At 46.7% G+C, this 18999-nt stretch overlaps 1 protein-coding gene across 2 annotated transcripts; it reads right to left on the minus strand.

Moving 5' to 3' along the window:
* Positions 1-845: 845 nt before the first annotated feature.
* LOC109736089 (ultraviolet-B receptor UVR8) lies at positions 846-5447 on the minus strand. Of its 2 annotated transcripts, none has more exons than XM_020295308.4 (8): positions 5150-5445; positions 4203-4358; positions 3874-4032; positions 3231-3392; positions 3020-3151; positions 2828-2941; positions 2192-2290; positions 846-2108 (listed from the first exon to the last, which is right to left on the minus strand). In XM_020295308.4, the coding sequence occupies exons 1-8, from the start codon at positions 5373-5375 to the stop codon at positions 1933-1935; spliced, it is 1224 nt and encodes a 407-aa protein (XP_020150897.1). In that variant the 5' UTR covers positions 5376-5445; the 3' UTR covers positions 846-1932. The 2 variants fall into 2 exon arrangements, with proteins under 2 accessions (XP_020150897.1, XP_020150898.1); XM_020295309.4 differs by having other exon boundaries at positions 1632-2108; positions 2840-2941; positions 5150-5447.
* Between the last annotated feature and the right edge of the window lie 13552 nt (positions 5448-18999).

An 18999-nucleotide genomic window follows, 5' to 3' on the forward strand; every position in this document is an offset into this window, starting at 1 on the left:
ATAGATCTGAAGCACCTGACACCAAATTTCGTCACAAGACGAGAAACCCTAACCTCGTCACCCCAAAGAGACGACAGAAATATACGTCGAAGCTCCGTCGACTACGTACAGATAGACATACTCAAAGAGGATCGGAGCCCAGAAGACAAACTCGAAGAAGCAGCGTTGTCACCCGCCCGAGCACCACACCTGCGGGGACTAAAAAAATCCTAACCTAAACTACTAATCGGAGCAGAGGCGCTGGGATTCTCCTCCCCGCCACTGGTCGCTGGAGCGGCAGGCAGAGGGGAGGCGAATCCACGGGCTCGCCGCGAAGTTTGAAGAGAAGAGTTTGCCCTAGCCGCCTAGGGTTAGGGAAGAAAAAACTTCGTTCGGCATAACCTAGTTGATACGTATTAAAAATCATCAACCAGGCAAACCTGAAAAGATTAACGGAGTTACCATAATCGACCGAGTCAACTTATATCGGCCTAAGTTTATCGTTTGCACAAGCCCTTGATTCTCAGGGTAGAATTTGGCTCGTATTATATGGCATGTAGGTACAATTCGTAGCGAGCAATCCCTATATTTATGGAAGAGCAGGACAAACATTCTCTAACGAGACACGGGGAAGCAGGACATTCATAATAGAGTATTAATTAGAGTAAGGAAAGACCCAAGTAGGAATATTACAGGGAACATTCAGCTACAGTAGGAGGGAATATCCGAGCAGCCAAATGCTCTGCTCCCCATGGAATGGAAGAGCATCCAGAGTTAGGCGAAACCATGGGGCAAGTAATATGGATTAGAGGGACTAGCTTTAGTAAACATTTACTAAAGCTGGGGCAAGTAATATGGATCAGAAGGAGTATAATATCTTATAATACTGAACATAACAAATAGGTACAATCGTAGAAAGCAGTATATTTGTCGAATAGCAAGACAAACATTCTCTAACAAGACACGGGAAAGCAGGAAAATTCACATGACAACAGAGTATTAAAGTATGGAGCAGCTGAGAGTGGATTCATGGCGCATGGTCAAACACGTCAGGCAGCTTAATCACTCTTTAGTCTTGTATATAACTGCCCCCCATTAGTATCAGGACTTGCGTGGCCTTGCGCTGAATAAGGAAAGACCAAGTAGGAATATTATAGGGAACATTCAGCAAGGCCGGGAATATCCAAGCAGGCAAATGCTCCCCATGGAAATGGAAGAGCATCCCAAGTTCGGCGAAACCGGGCAGCCCTCCTGACTGACTGATGGTGATGATCGATCTAATGGCTGTTCCCGTCGCCGTACGTCGACGTCGGGATCGCAGAGCATCCAGCCGGAATATCCCAAACGTCGGTCCCGGTCTTGGGAGCCGTGGATACTCTCCCAGTCCCCACCAAAGGACACCATCCATCTACTCCAAAAGACTTCTTGGAGCTTTCCCTCCAACATCCATATTCAACTTAGAATTTGACCTTCGGTTTACGCAAGAGCCGTGTGGCCTCTGTATATGTAGTGTATCCCTTTCCTTGGTTTGAACATACTAGCATCCGAGCACACTGTTTTCTTCTCATCCAGGAACCAGATGCGTCACTAACTCATCCAGGAGTAGTATTTATATATCCCCAATCCTCAATCCACAATATGATCCTATGCAATTATGAATGGCCCCGAACAGTACGGCCTCGGTATTATTCAATCTTCCAGTTTCACAAATACTCCAGTTGATAGGTCCAAATCGCAGGATGCAACAATATTGCTGCCCCAAGCCGGAATACATTTATAGGCAACAACAAGTGGTTCATTTCATGCACACAGGGAGCAAATCCTCTTGTGTTCCTCCTTCACTCTCCAACAGCATTACAACGAAGCATCTACTACTAGTGCTCACCTTTCTCACATACTGTGTGGAGACATAACGAAAATACGGTGGTACGGCAGTAACTAACTGATCTGCCACTAAGCCTGGCTCACGGCGACGGTAAACCCACTCCCACAGTACACGCCGAGCGAAGCATAAGAACGTGAGCCCTCGTCACCTAGATTTACTCTCTGAGGAACCACCTGATCACAAGTATCGCCCAATCCCAGTTGGCCGTGCTCTCCCCAGCCCCAGGTGAACAACGCTCCGCTCTCTGACAAAAGAAGCAACAAAAAGCAGTTAGCCCGGCTGCTGCTGATCTTACATTTTTAGATTCTGGGATAAATGGCCTTTTACCTGTCACCAAAGCTGAATGTTCAGTGCCGGCTGCTATCTGGGTCACCTGCTGTCCATGAATAGAGGGCACCTTCGCTAAATTTGACGCTGAAGATGGTTCTGCACAACACACACATACTTTCAGACAGTGAGGGAGGTGCAAATGCAACATGGTCATCAGATGGAACAAACATGAATCTAATCTAGGAAAGTTAAATGAATATAGAATAGGCCGGGGTGTGTATCGACAGTGTGAGCTACTATCTACTATATGACATACATAATGATAGTATTTTCTCATCATTCGTTCGTGCAGTGCGCAATACTATATCTGCACAACGTTTTTGTACAGTTCACACCAGTCATATTTTCTCATGAATTTTCACAAGTTCATATGTTCTACATCTATGAATGTCTTTTTTCTCATTCTTTTAAATACAGAGAATGCATTCTTGCCATGGGATGCAGACAAGTTGTCGCAGTCATACATATTTGACTTCCTATCTGAAGGTACCATTTTGTGCGAACGGTTGGCATATTCTCGTTTCGAAGGATGCTCAGCTGCTTGGCGGTATTTACCAGATGAATGTACAAGATACATGTCTCTATTATATAATTAAAATATGATAATAGTGTATCAGACGTTGTGAGGAGTACCATGATGTATACTGCTTGCTGTGGTAAGATTCAGTTGCCGCGCTACTGCATTTTCTGACACGGTAGGGTCACACTTCTGATGGCGGTAAGCACCAATGGCGTACAATTCACCTCCTGAGATAAATAAAAAATGTCAACCTTCTGAGAAAGCTTCTGGAAAACATGGTTCAATTATATGAAACAAATACGTACCAGATAAGACTAATGCATGATGCCATCCTAATGCCACTTGAGAAATACTCAAAGAGGGAAAGGCTGCCCGAGGTTGGTCATCATCATGTTCACCAACTAATGCTCTTCCCCAGATGTGCAATTGGCCAGATTCTGTTACATTCAGTGAAAGGGAAATTATGCCAAGTACCAAATAGAAGAGAGTTGGTGACTGCAGATTTCCGATGCTTACCATCCAATGCAGCACTGTGATCTCCATTGGCATATAAATTCATTATTTTACAGTTTGGAAAACCATCAATTAATCTAGGAGTATTATAAAACTTTTGATTTTTGGAAGCAAATTTGCCAACTTGTCCCCGTCTTGCTGAGCCAAATCCATAAACGGAATTATCTGGAAGAAATAAGAACAATGTGTCATTTAATCGTAATGCACATGGGCCAAATTTTACTGTGTCATTTATCTGGAGAAAGAAGTCTGTTATGAAGGAGAAATGGTATGGTCAATAAACTTCCAGCTGTCTGGTGAAAAGATCCTAAGATCATGATGATCTAACTTTTTTTTCTTTTTCCTCTTTAGTAGCTTCATTTACAGATTTTTTGCTTTCCATAATTTTCAGCAAGTTGTGCCCTGTTTTCCCCCACAAAATACAGAATACTGGAATATTGATTAAGTATTCCCTTGCGGATGTCAGAACCTTAGGGAAGGCATAAATGAGTCACTATAGATATTGGGTGTTGCCAGGGACTAAAAAGATTACTGATCAAGTTGTTATGGAAAAGGTATTACCAGAGTAAATTTGTATTGTTTCATGAACATGCAGTCTCTTATAAATTAATGTGTCACTGTAACAGTCTGTCATAATTTCACCTACCTTTCAATAGGACAAGAGAATGGCGCATCCCAAATGCAAGCTTCTCAACATGCTTTGTGGTAAAGGATGTCGCTTCAAATGGCAAGTTCCTTGACTGATTATCACCAGTGCCAAGCTGTCCAAATGAGCCATCTCCACACATGAAGAGTTGTCCAGAATCTGAAAATAACAACTAGAAACATCACAGCAAAGATCATCAGTGACAATTCACTTTCCAAACAAAATAAGACAATAGCTCAAGAGCAAAACAAAATAATAAACAGCCTGGCATGAAACGTGAAGCCAAAATGGAAGTAAAACATAAATGAATGGTTTCAGAATTTGGAGACCTGTAGCAAATCCAGAATGGTTCCATCCAGTAGACACACAGGTTACTGTATAGTTTTCAAAGAACTTAACGGACTTTGGATGAGGGATGTTCTCTATGTTCCCATGGCCAAGCTGACCATGGGTACCTCTGCCCCAAGTAAATACTTCACCATCACCTGAAATGTTGAGTAAAGATTGTTCAGAAAACTAACCCGTATTGGTCTAGTCAGAGTGTCAGACATCAAGGAAAATGGCATATGATGGATAGGTAAGTTTTTTCTTGAGTCGCTGATAAAAATGGCACAGCAAGGCATCAATCAAGATACAGTTGCCTCCAACTCCAAGTAAACAGATCATCTTCAACAAACAAAGTATGTTGACAATTAAAACGCCCAGGGAGAGATCAGCATGCCAAAATGCTTTAATCATTCCTACTCGCCAAGATGGAAAGCGGACCTGAACTGAAGAGCAGCTCAGTCACTGAACGATACAATGGTGTATCACTGTATGAAACTGTGGATATAAGATCCTCTCTTGCATTACCAAGTTAGACAAGGAGACAGTTCTAAAACTGTGCAGTAGAACTCCTACGAACAATGTGTCTATCATATAAGTCCACAATGAATATGTATGTGCAAATCCAGTTCAAAGGAACGAGATGTGGGTGTCCAGACAAGAGTCACCAGGGCACAGGCACCTAGAAGCAGGCAAGTAGCTGAGTGCACAAGAAGGAAAGCCTGCAATACAATTCGAACTCTCTGAAACTGTGATGCTATGGTTACCAAAGCCCATTGTCGTGCACAAATTCGTCGCAATCTAAGTATCCAGTCGAGTTCAGCTTCTACCCATGTGAGAGCCGTGTAATCACTAGACGACGAGGACCACGAAGACGTGCAAGCTCGCCTGAACAAATCCTGTCGAGAAAGATCCTACTGAGGTGGGGTATCTGAACGAACACGGGACGTACTTGTGAGGGCGATGGCGTGGGCGCCGCCGCCGGCGACGAAGGAAACGCGGCCTCGGCAGCGAGGCGGGAGGAGGAGCGCCTGCGGGAGATGGTGGTCCTGGAAGCCGCCGTTCCCCAGCTGCCCGTCCGTGCCCGCGCCCCAGGTCCACGCCCACGCTTCCTCCGGCTCCTCCTCAGCCGCCGCCGCCGCCGCCTTCTCCATGGCGCCCTGAGGAAGAGAGGTCATCTGTGTTGGCTCGATTGCCCCGTGGTGTCACTCGAATTTCTGAGACTGCACCGTCCGATCGGGAAGCAATGGCCAGGATTTCACGCAGGGTGGAGAAGAAGGTAGTCAATGTATCTTTCCCACAGCAGAGACCCTTTAATCCTCTCTTATCGTCAAGAGCAATTGTATGCATTTTTTATTGGAGGAATTAAATATTATGAAAAGGGCAAGAGATTAGACCGTCGGCTCAGTTCCTCGAAGGTGTTAGTAGAATATGTGTGCGCGTATATAGACACACGCAGATACTAGAGGTGTTAGTAGGATGTATTATTTCAACTTCGGTATTTAGAATTTAATTAAGTATTCACAATATAATTTTGCTTACAATCAACTAAAGTTTGGCGGATAATATTTATGCATAGAGTAGTTGTTTCAAAATTTTCATCAAAAATTCCTCTAATTTATTACTGACATGCAATTAGTGGAAAGATCATCGGAAGTAACAAAAAATACAACCAAGTCTATGGACCACCCTCTTCCCTCCCTTAGTAGAGCCGGATAAACCTAGTTATAGTAAATAGTCATAAAGTCGTCGTGTTAAGACCCAAAAAACCAACGCACTAGAATAATAATCGTCGCTGGCGATGAGCATTGCGGATCAGAAGGATTCTACCTGCAAAGACATCAACGAAAATAAGGCCCAACTGAATCCAAACGGACTTGCGGAGGACACATATACGCACGCCCTTCGTCGGTGCTAGGTGCACTAGTGCGAAGATATGACCGGAGGATATTATTCTAACTTTGGGGTGTTGCTGCCACCTCACCGTCCCAACCAAGACACTAAAAGTACCTAAAGTAAAGATGTGATCCCTTTCACCGGTGAGGGGTCGGGGCCTGGCACACGGCCACCAAATACTCGGTCACCATCATTCGGGGGTGACTAAAGCGTGCAACTCAGTTCCACATATTTGTAGAGTTTGCATATGTAAAACCTCAGAATTTCAAATTTCACATTGACAACATGTAATTTTGCAAAAATATATATTGAAATTTGACATGCGTTCTTCAAATGCAAAATCAACATATTTATGCTTATTGGATACGAGCCTCTGATGACATTTATACTATCCATCGATCAGTTTGGCGTTGAAGCCACACAATCTGATGTCGATGTCTGGGAAATCTGACTGTAGTATCTGTCAGGCACATTCCCTACGAAGAGATGGCAGTCGCTACGTCCCTCCCTATTTTCCTTTTGTTTTTCCTAAAAGGTGGTGATCCCCTATACAGTTTCTGAGAGCATCTTCATTTGAAGATGTAAAACAGGAGATGAAAAATTTTACATCTTTAAAATGTGTCTTTTGCATCTCCAAAATATGCCAATTCCAACGGATGATGCAATACGGAGATGTAAAAGAGCAACTTCAACAGATGATGCAAACTAGAGATGTAAAACCGGCCGCCGGCCGCGGGACTGTGTACAAGTAGTCGGCATGAGCACCAATGCTCGAGCATCGAGAGAAGGGAGGAGGGCCGGTGGACCGAGCGGCGGCAGCAGGTGCGCTGGCGGCTGAGCGGCGAGAGTCGGGAGGTCGAGTGCGGCGGGCGGAGCTCGAATGGCCTGCGGCGCGGCTGTGAATTGAGCGACGGGGCTACAGCCGTGATCCGGTGGCGGCAGGGCGAGCTCAAATCATGCGGCGGCGAGGCGGCGGCGGAGAAGCGGCCGATTTGGAGGCAAGCGGCGGCAGAGCAGTGGTAGAACCAACAGCGGGGGCAGTGGAGCGGCCGGGTTTGGCAGCGGGGCGACGTCGGCGTGGTGCGGTGGGCGAGTGTCGCGGCAACGAAAGTGCGGCGAGACGAGCTCAAATCGGCGGCTCCTCGGCAGCTATGGCGGTGCGGCGGGGTGAGTCAGACCCGCGGCGGCTGTGGCAGAGGAGGCGACATAGTCGTTGGAGTCGGCCATGGCCTAGGCGGTGGTCGGCGGGCGGCGGCTGGTCGCGCGAAAGTGAGATGAACGACAGTTGGAAAGTTGGTAGACGGTTGCATTTTTACATTTTCTATAGGTGGAGATGCAAATTTGCATCGTGATGTGTCGTAGTTTACATCTTCGAAAGGTAGAGATGTAATTTTTTCATCTACATCATCTGTTGGAGAAGGGTTTGGGGGTCTCGGAGATGTAAAAATTAGTTATTTTTACATCTACATCGTCTATTGGAGATGCTCTGAATTCTGGCAATCTGCAAATGCAAACGGTTTTCTGAAGGGAAAGTGGTGGTTGCACCCATGTAACACCCCGAATGTAACTTTCCATATTTGTAACTCCAACTCTTGCCATTTTCGGCCATGTGTTATGTTTTTCCCTTCGTGGTCGGGTTTTGTTTGTCGTTTTGTATTTTGTTCATGTCATGCATCTCATATCATGTCATCATGTGCTTTGCATTTGCATACGTGTTCGTCTCATGCATCCGAGCATTTTCTCCGTTGTCCGTTTTGCAATCCGGCACTCCCACCTCCTCCGGTGCACCCCTCTTGTCTTCTTTTCGTGAGCGGGTGTTGAACGTTCTCGATGTGAGTTTTGGCTTGATGAAGTTCTTTACCTTGGTCACATCATCTCTGCCAAGGGCATCGCTGTTAACCCCGAGAAGGTGTCTGCAATTGTGAATTGGGAACCTCCTCAGAATGTCAAGCAGCTCCGCAGTTTTCTTGGTCTTGCAAGCTATTGCCGAAAATTCGTTGAGAATTTCTCTAAGATTGCAAAGCCTCTTTCCAACCTCCTCCAAAAGCATGTGAAGTATGTCTGGTCTCCTGAGTGTGACGTTGCTTTCAACACTCTCAAAGAGAAACTCGTCACAACTCCTGTCTTGACTCCTCCTAACGAATCCAAGTCATTCGAAGTTTTCTGTGATGCTTCTCTCCAAGGTCTCGGTGCTGTGTTAATGCAAGAGAAGAAAGTTGTGGCCTATACCTCTCGTCAGTTGAAGCCCAACGAAAAGAACTACCCCACTCACGATCTTGAGTTGGCGGCAGTAGTCCATGCATTAATAACGTGGAGACATCTCTTGTTGGGAAGACAAGTGGACATATTCACCGATCACAAGAGTCTCAAGTACATCTTCACTCAGCCCAACCTCAATCTCAGGCAGACTCGATGGGTCGAAATGATTCAAGAGTACAATCCGAGTATTGAATATACTCCAGGCAAAGCCAATGTCATTGCAGATGCTTTGAGCAGGAAGGCTTATTGCAACAGCTTAATCCTCAAGCCATTCCAACCGGATCTTTGTGAAGCTTTCCGCAAGCTGAATCTCCAAGTTGTTCCTCAAGGCTTTCTTGTCAACCTCATAGTCTCTCCTACTTTGGAAGATCAAATTCGTGAGGCACAACTCCTGGATGCCATGGTGAAGAAGGTGAAACGTGGTATCGACAAGGGTCTTTCCAAATACAAGTGCTATCGCATTGATGACAGAGACACTTTGTTCTTCGAGGACCGGATTGTGGTTCCTAAAGGTGATCTAAGGAAAGTCATAATGAATGAGGCGCACAATTCTCTCCTTTCCATTCATCCTGGAAGTACGAAGATGTACCATGACCTCAAGCAGTCGTACTGGTGGACTCGAATGAAGCGAGAAATCGCCCAATTCGTGAATGAATGTGATGTCTGTCGAAGAGTGAAAGCAGAACACCAACGACCAGCTGGTCTCCTCCAACCTCTTGCTATCCCAGAATGGAAGTTTGATCATATCGAAATGGACTCGTGACTGGTTTTCCCAAGTCCAAGCGCGGAAATGATGCTATCTTCGTTGTCATCGACAAGCTTTCTAAAGTGGCTCATTTCCTTCCAATCAAAGAATCTATCACAGCAGCTCAGTTGGCAGAGCTTTACACCTCCAGGATTGTCTCTTTGCATGGCATTCCACAATTGATATCTTCAGATCATGGAAGCATCTTCACCTCTAAGTTCTGGGGCTCCTTCCAGAAGGCCATGGGTACAAATATTCGCTTCAGCACAGCTTTCCATCCTCAAACTAGTGGCCAAGTCGAGCGAGTCAATCAAATTCTTGAAGATATGCTCAGGGCTTGTGTCATTTCCTTTGGCATGAAATGGGAAGATTGTCTTCCATATGCCGAATTCTCCTACAACAACAGCTTCCAAGCAAGTTCGGGCAAGGCCCCATTCGAGATTCTCTATGGCAGAAAGTGCCGTACTCCTCTCAATTGGTCAGAGACTGGTGAACGCCAACTTCTTGGCAATGACTTAATCACAGAGGCTGAAGAAATGTGTAAAGTCATCCGTGATAATCTCAAAGCCGCGCAATCGCGCCAGAAGAGTTACTATGATAGTAAGCACCGTGATGTGGCTTTCGAGATCGGAGACCATGTCTACCTCCGCGTCTCTCCAATGAAAGGTACTCGTCGCTTCGGTATCAAAGGGAAGCTTGCCCCTAGATATGTGGGTCCTTTCAAGATCATTGGCAAAAGAGGCGACCTCGCCTATCAACTTGAGCTTCCTTCCAACTTCGCGAACGTGCACGATGTGTTCCACGTGTCTCAGCTTCGCAAGTGCTTCAAGACGCCTGAGCGCACCATCAACTTCGAAGAGATTGACCTCCAAGAAGATCTGTCTTATCATGAGCACCCCGTTGCTATTCTTGAAGAAACTGAGCACAAGACTCGCAACAAGTCAATCAAATTCCTGAAAGTGAAGTGGTCGCACCATTCCGACCGAGAAGCCACCTGGGAACGCGAGGACCACCTCCGTTCCGAATATCCGGTGTTCTTTCAGTCCTAGATCTCGGGACGAGATCCTCTCGTAGTGGTGGAGTGTTGTAACACCCCGAATGTAACTTTCCATATTTGTAACTCCAACTCTTGCCATTTTCGGCCATGTGTTATGTTTTTCCCTTCGTGGTCGGGTTTTGTTTGTCGTTTTGTATTTTGTTCATGTCATGCATCTCATATCATGTCATCATGTGCTTTGCATTTGCATACGTGTTCGTCTCATGCATCCGAGCATTTTCCCCGTTGTCCGTTTTGCAATCCGGCACTCCCACCTCCTCCGGTGCACCCCTCTTGTCTTCTTTTCGTGAGCGGGTGTTGAACGTTCTCGGAATGGACCGAGTCTTTTCAAGTGGCCTTGGTATACCACCGGTAGACCACCGGTCAAGTTTCGTTCCATTTGGAGGTCATTTGGTACTCCAACGGTTAACCAGGTAACCGCAAAGTCCGTTTGTGTGTTGCAGCAAAACCCCTCTCTAAACAGCCGAAAAACCCCTCTAAGTCATCTCCATGCTCTAGGTCGTTTGATCACGACCGTGTGGGCGAAAACCGCACCTCATTTGGACTCTCCTAGCTCCCTCTATCTATATATTTGCACCCCTCCCGAAATCACTCGCAGTCCAAAACCCTAAAAATCGCCTCCGGCGCCGCCGGACGTGTCCGTACCGCGCCGGACGAAGCCGCCACCGCCCCGCAGCCACTCCGCGTCTGCCACGTGTCCCGCGCCGCCCACCTCCGCCGCCGGCCCGCCAGGCCCGCGCGAGGCCCGCGGGATCCTGCCGCCGCTCGCCCGCTCCTCGCTCCCGTGCGCCGCCGCCGCACCTCGCCTCCGCCCGCTGCCTCGCCTCTTGCGCCGGCGCCGTCGCCCCGCTGTCGTGCGCCAACGCCGCCGCCGCGCCCCGAGGCCGCCGCCCTCGACGCCGGTCGCCGCCGCCCGACCTCCTCGCCGTCCTCCTCTTCCTCCGCCGCCCGGCCGCCGTCCTCTCCACCGCGCCGCGCTTTCCTCCACTCCGGCGAACCTCCGTCCGCCCGACGAGTCCGAGCCCCGTCCAGATCCAATCGACCCCGACGGTTGACTTCTTCCTCTCTTTCCCCGTTTTTTCTCTAAGTCCGAATAATTTTATAGTATGTGCACCTGTTCATCTTGGTATAACTCTCTGCATATAGCTCCGTTTCGCGTGTGTAATATATAGAAATGTTCGTCTCGTGATGCTCTTCATTTTGTTCCATTGCACCATGTTCATTGGAGTCCATCTTGATGCCCAAATCTCTGGTGCAAGAGTGCTATTTGCTGTTATCTGCTGTTACTTATCAGAACTTGGAGATTTGTTATTTTTGTTGCATTTAATCTGTGCATCTTATGGGCATGAGCTCTACATGTGTTTTGTTGTATGCCATGCCATATTTCCAGAGGTGTATGCCATGTATTTTTGTGATCTCTGTGGTGACTAGCACAAGCATGCAAACTAGGCCCCGGATTTCAGGGACTTAGTGATTTCTCGAAGTCTTTGTCTGCTGTTATTTTGTTGCCATGTAAACTTGATGCTACAGAGAGATCCATGCATATTTTGATGATGTTCAGTAAGGATGTTTTGTAGATATTGTTGTAATTGATCCATTCCTGCCCTTGTTTGCATTTATGGAGTGCCATAGCATGACTCAATCTTGCTCTACTTTTGCTATAAAATATTTCTGGCAGATTCTTAACATGATATTCAATTTTGCCAAGCTTGTTGTAGTTGATCCATACATGCTATTCGTTTGTTCTTGCCATGGATAGCTTCATAAACATGCTATCTTGCTGTAGATATACTTGTTTTGTCATGTATTGCTTTGTGGTGAGTGCATAAAGCTCACCAAGATGCCTTCATATTATTGTTTCTGCCATGCTCTGTTTTCTGCTAAGTCTGAAACCTGTTAACGAAACTTGCTATGTTTACATGGTTGCCATCATATCTTATGGTCCTTTTTGGCTTATGGTCAGTAAGGGACTTTCTTCATATGCATTTAGTAGAATACTGCCATGTGTTGCTTTGCCATATTAAGTTCCTGTAGCATTTTGATTTCGTGCTCTGAACATTGCTACCTGATGTTGTTTCAGGCATGTCCAGTAATTTCACTAAGTCTGGGAACCTGATACCTTTTGGACTTTTGACATGCTTGTTTGAACCTGTTATGTTGTGATCTAGCCATAGCTCAGTGTTCATCTTTTGTCAAGCATCTCCTGTAGTTTACTGCCATATGCTTTGTTGCTATGTTGGAGTGCTGTAGCATAGTTACTTGTTGCATTCTAAGTGCTATCATGCTGTTAATCACAGATTCGTGTCATTCTTGTTTTGCTTGCCATTTGCAAACCGTGCATCCGTTTCTGGTGATCTTTATATCGATTTCGACCGAAATCATCTCATCTTTCCCGTGGCATGCTTGGTTTGCCAAGTTACTACCTTGTTCATTATTTTTCCTTCCAGAGCACGCATATGCATCGCATATCATATCTTGCATATCATTCATGTATTGCATCATGTTGCTTGTGCATTTTCCGTGATTGATTGTGGTTCCGTTGCTTGTGTTCTTGTTTTGGGTAGAGCCGGGAGATGAGTTCGTGAACGAGGAACCTGTTGAGTACGCTTTCGAGGATCAAGCTTTCGACAACTCTGAGAACCTTGCAGGCAAGATGACCACCCCTCGAAATCACTTCTATCTTTGCTTTGCTAGTTGTTCACTCTATTGCCATGCTGCGCTACCTACCACTTGCTATATCATGCCTCCCATATTGCCATGTCAGCCTCTAACCATCCTTTTCCTAGCAAACCGTTGTTTGGCTAAGTTACCGCTTTTGCTCAGCCCTTCTTATAGCGTTGCTAGTTGCAGGTGAAGATGAAGTTGGTTCCATGTTGGAACATGGATATTTTGGGATATCACAATATCTCTTATTTAATTAATGCATCTATATATTTTGGTAAAGGGTGGAAGGCTCGGCCTTATGCCTGGTGTTTTGTTCCACTCTTGCCGCCCTAGTTTCTATCATACCGGTATTATGTTCCTTCAGTTTGCGTTCCTTACGCGGTTGGGTGATTTATGGGACCCTCTTGACAGTTCGCCTTGAATAAAACTCCTCCAGCAAGGCCCAACCTTGGTCTTACCTTTTGCCACCTAAGCCTTTTCCCCCGGGTTTTCGCGAGCCCGAGGGTCATCTTATTTTAACCCCCCCGGATCAGTGCTCCTTCGAGTGTTGGTCCGAACCGAGCAGCCTGCGGGGCCACCACGGGGAAACTCGAGGACTGGTTTTACTCGTAGCTTGACTTATCCGGTGTGCCCTGAGAACAAGATATGTGCAGCTCCTATCGGGATTTGTCGGCGCATCGGGCGGCTTTGCTGGTCTTGTTTTACCATTGTCGAAATGTCTTGTAAACCGGGATTCCGAGACTGATCGGGTCTTTCCGGGAGAAGGTTTATCCTTCGTTGACCGTGAGAGCTTATGATGAGCTAAGTTGGGACACCCCTGCAGGGTATTATCTTTCGAAAGTCGTGCCCGCGGTTATGAGGCAGATGGGAATTTGTTAATGTCCGGTTGTAGAGAACTTGTCACTTGACCCAATTAAAATACATCAACTGTGTGTGTAGCCGTGATGGTCTCTTCTCGGCGGAGTCCGGGAAGTGAACACGGTTTGAGTTATGAATGACGTAAGTAGGAGTTCAGGATCACTTCTTGGTCATTTCTAGATGACGACCGTTGTGTTGCTTCTCTTCTCGCTCTCTTTTGCGTATGTTAGCCACCATATATGCTTATTGCCTGCTGCAGCTCCACCTCATTACACCATCCTTTCCTATAAGCTTAAATAGTCTTGATCTCGCGGGTGTGAGATTGCTGAGTCCTCGTGACTCACAGATTCTACCAAAACAGTTGCAGGTGCCGACGATGCCAGTGCAGATGATGGGATCGATCTCAAGTGGGAGTTCGACGAGGAACGTGGTCGTCACTACGTGTCTTTTCCTGATGATCAGTAGTGGAGCCCAGTTGGGACGATCGGGGATCTAGCATTTGGGGTTATCTTATTTTCATTTGGATTTGACCGTAGTCGGTCTATGTGTGGATTTTGGATGATGTATGGATTATATTTATGTATTGTGTGAAGTGGCGATTGTAAGCCAACTCTTTATCCCATTCTTGTTCATTACATGGAATTGTGTGAAGATGACCCTTCTTGCGACAAAACCACCATGCGGTTATGCCTCTAAGTCGTGCCTCGACACGTGGGAGATATAGCCGCATCGTGGGCGTTACAACCCACTTTCAGTGCACCTATGGTGCACCCACGCAAGAAAACATAGCAAAACACTTTAAAAAAAATCTGAAACTTTGTGAAAATGATGATCAACAAATGTTATAAACGCTTGCAAAGTTTGGTGGTCAAATAACATTCAAGAAGCTCTATAAAAAAGACAAAATTAGAGAATCTGCTTAAACAGTGCACTCACATTTTGACTAATTTTTAGGGATTTTGTCTTTTTTACAGAGCTCATCGTATGTTATTTGACCACCAAACTTTACAAGCACCCATAACATTTGTTGCTGATCATTCCACTAGTAGAAAACTGGGCTTTTGTCGTGGAATTGTCACGACAGATGTCCTCATGCAAGGACTTAGTCGTGGAGCCATCGCAGCTAGGAAGCTTAAAGGGGTTAAACGGGACAAGGAACACGAGGATTATACTGGTTCAGCCCCTTACGGTGAAGGTAAAAGCCTACGTCCAGTTGAGATGGTATTACTTAAAGTTTCGATGACCAGGGAGCTTAATCGCTATGCCTGGCTATCGATCTGTCCTCTCCCCTCCTGAACCGCCGCCGGGTCGTCCCTTTATATAGAGAGGTTGACGCCTAGCGGCTCTCAGAGTCCCGGCCGGCTTATAACAGTATTCGGCTCGGACTCTTAACTGCTCTTGCCTTACATTACAAGTCTTGCCATAACGGCGGTTTATCACTACGGGCCTTAAGCCGCCTCCGGGTCTTAAGCCCATTACTGATCCGCCATGTCCAGCCTGGTACTGGGCTTCACGTGATGATCATTATGACGTAACCCGGCCCCTCCTGGGCGGGTGACTCTAATGGTTATATCCTCAACATTAGGCCCCAGGTTGATTTGAACCGGTTCATGTCAATCTTCAATCCCTTTAAGAGAAAATCTTCCGGCTTCTGCTTGTGCGAAGGTTATAACCCGGCGTGACGTCATCTTCTGGATTCCTGGTAACCCGCCATGACGTCATCTTCCATTAAATTCATTTTTTATTCTGTCATATCCCAACGGATCTTATCTTTAATGACCATCCCGAAAATCGAGGCGTTTCTGCGGCAAGATAATCACGTCTTCGGCCTCCTTGTTTCTCGCGCTCATTTACCAGCCATCCCTTATAAATAGGCCCGGCCCATAAGCCTTCGTCACTCTTCTCCTCCATCGTCTTCCTCCTCTGACGCTCCAGAGCCCGAGCTCCACCGCCGCCGCCGCGCCTCTCGTCTCCCTCAGCCTCGGCCGCTGCATCAACCTGAGTTGGTCCAGAGAACGGCGGCGACTCTCCACAGTGAACCTGCAACCGTAAGTCTTCTTCTTCTTCTCAAATGTCAGATCCGCATTAGGGTTCCAAGCTTTCTCCGTGTTCTTCGTAGTTCATCTCAGTTCTTCACAGTTCCGCCACCGAGGTTCTTTTTGATCCAAAACGATACAGACTCCCTGCGGTAGTAGTTTCTCACCCATTTTTATGCTAGTGATCCCTTTTGTCCGCAAAAAGACCTCGTTCTGAGCTTATGAACTTCTCTGTATCAGCTTTCTAGGTCTAGAAATTTTTCCTTTCTGGACGATCGTTGATCCAAAATAATCCCTGCAACCTGTGAAACTTGTTTATGCAACACTTAGACAAAAACTGCATCTGTTAGCCCTGGCGGCTCATATCACCGGCTTAGAAGAAACAATGCTTTGTGAAATTTCCGGCTTACTCATAATAGAGTTAAATAACTTAAATTGCTCATAATACCCACGGCGGCTTAAATAACCTGACACAATTAGTCATATATCATTAGGCCCTTTCATAAGCCGCCTTCTTGAATACTGAACTGAAATTTCCCTCCGGCTTAAATTTGAACCAGAAATTTTCTTTTGTCATAGGCTTCCGTCTTTCACAATGCCACCCAAGGCTCCCAAGGCGCCCATTACGTGCAACTGGGTGAGATCCAGCGTTACTGATAATACCTTAGATGACTTCGTGAAAACGGGTTACCTGCCTAAGAAGGAGGTCATGTCTTATCGTGCCCCTGACCCGTCCGAGGAGAGACCTCGACCGAAAGACGGAGAGGTTGTTATATTTGCTGACCACATGAGCCGGGGCTTTGCTCCTCCTGGCTCAAAATTCTTCAGAGATGTTCTGAACTTTTTCGATCTGCGACCTCAAGACATTGGACCCAATTCCGTGTCAAACATTTGTAACTTTCAAGTATTCTGTGAGGTATACCTTGGAGAAGAACCCAGCCTTCTACTCTTTAGGGAACTGTTTTACCTGAACCGCCAGAATGAATGCGCCAACGGGCCTAGCTTGGAACTTGGTGGAATCTCAATTCAACGATGGAGAGATTGTCTCTTTCCTTATGCTGAGCCGCCAAGCCACCCAAAGGACTGGAACCAGACATGGTTTTACTGCCAGGATACTTCTCCGGCTGATGAGAACCCTCTGCCCGGCTTTCGCGCCCTGCGTCTGGAGTCAAATCACCCCCTGCCAGATAAATTATCTCAAGCTGAGCGTCAACCACTTATCCCCACCATCAACAAAATCAAAGCTCTTCTGGGAAACGGCCTTAACGGCGTTGATCTGGTCCGGGTCTGGATTGCTTGGCGGGTGATCCCTCTAAGCCGCCGCCCTGGCTTAATGTGTGATTATACGGGCCGGAAGGATGATCCTCTGCGGCACAGCCCCAACGACTTACCGGAGGACGTCGTTGACGACATGACCAAGTCCCTTCTAAACGAGAGCTTAGCAGACTGCGGGAGGACAGGCTTAAGTCCCTTCTGCAAAGCTAACCCGGCTCCGGCGGTAAGCTACTGATCTGAGCACCTTACTTTCCATTTTAACAATTTTCGTCTTAACTTCAAGAAACCTTTGTTGTATTTTTCAGGATGATGATAAGTTCTGGAAGGTCAGGTATGACCATGAGGCTGCTAAAAAAACCAGGAAAGTTAAAAAAGCCGCCAGGAGAGCCGCTCCCCGCAAGAAGGGGAGTAAACCTAGCGCCTCAGACCTGCTTCCGCTGGATGACACCTCCGAGTCAGAGGTAGCCCTTGATTCTTATGCTCTTCTTTTGTTTTTTGTTTTGTTCTTAACCACCTTATTGACACTGATTATCAGCAGGAGGACACCGGAGCGAGTAACCCGGTGATTGAAGAGGTAACTATACTTTCCTCCGACTCGGAGCCCTTGCCAAGGCTGAAAGTCCGAAGAGTAACCCGGAAAGTAAGATTTTCCCATCCTTTAGCTTATCAAGATCCTCAATTTCTTTTGAAGCAACAGATTCATGAGAGCCGGAGGCAAACCCGGGCCAGCAAGGATGTAGACCTCTCCTCCGGCTTACCCGAAGCATCAAGGAAGCGCCGGACCGAGGTTATCTCCAACTTATATCCTTTTCATCCTTTGGCGGGCATCACTCGCCAACCACTCAATTCTTCTGATTCAAACTATCAGGAAACTTCACCTTCCTCCGGTGACTCGATGCAATCTAACTTGCCGGCTTTCAAGACTGCACCCGGGTAATGATGATCATCTCATTTTGTGCTTATCTTATTCATGTTTTTTGCACTAACCTTTTGACTTTCAGTGCACAAGCAAAGCTCAGCAAGAGGGCAAAGAAAAGTAAACCGGTCGAAGAGCCGGACTTGACTGAACCCAACGCCTCTGCCTCTGAGCCACCGTCTGCACCAGCTCCAGAAACCACCACCGCCCCATCTGACAAGCAGGTTATGGAGGGTTCTGATAACCCGGAGATCCCCATCTCGGCTCATCCGGATGACCCGGATGTGGTGATCACCGGGACCGAATTTGTTGAACCAGGAAGACCCACCGTGCTGGCTAAGTGCTCCGCTAAGGAGGAATTTTTGGAACGCCGCAGAGCCAGGCTGGACATTACTAACTATACCAATCTGAGCATTGGAGACATTGTCGCTGGTTATATTGGCCAAGTGCACAACAGCCGAGACCTGGAAATTGACATGGTGAAACAGATACAACAAAAATCCGAGGTACAACTCTCTTGCTTACTCCATAGTCATCCTTACCATGCTAGCCCCCAAGTCTATTACTTATGATAGAATATGTTGTAGACTTAATTCCGGCTTACCTGGTAACACTCAAGGGCCGAGTTAAACAGCCTATAAATAGAGTAACTTTGCCTGCGAAGTGCTCGGGACTTACCTTCATGAACCGGCACTATAAATAGAGTCTTGCAGCATACATTAGCCCCCAAGTGCCAAGTGTCTTTGTTTGCAAAGTGCTTGGGACTTTAATGTTGCATGATAATCACTCAAACTGTAACCCGGAATTTGTACAGGCTGCCTGCAAGAAATTTGAATCAGAAATCTCTGAGCTGAAGAACCGCCTGAAGACTCAGGAAACTGAGACCCAGAAGGCCAATGCCAAATTTGAGTTCAGTGTTGCTGCACAAGAAAAACTGAAGAAAAAATTTGAAACAGAAAGAAAAACTTGGGCCGATGAGAAGACTGCCTTGCTCAGCCGGGCCGAACAAGCGGAGGCTGCTCTTACTGAAAGAACCGCCGAACTCTCCGGCTTAAAACACCATGTGTCACAGATGGTCTCCGCAATCTTCGGTAAG

This window comes from Aegilops tauschii, chromosome 3 (genome assembly GCF_002575655.3).
Source record: "Aegilops tauschii subsp. strangulata cultivar AL8/78 chromosome 3, Aet v6.0, whole genome shotgun sequence".
NCBI lineage: Eukaryota > Viridiplantae > Streptophyta > Magnoliopsida > Poales > Poaceae > Aegilops > Aegilops tauschii.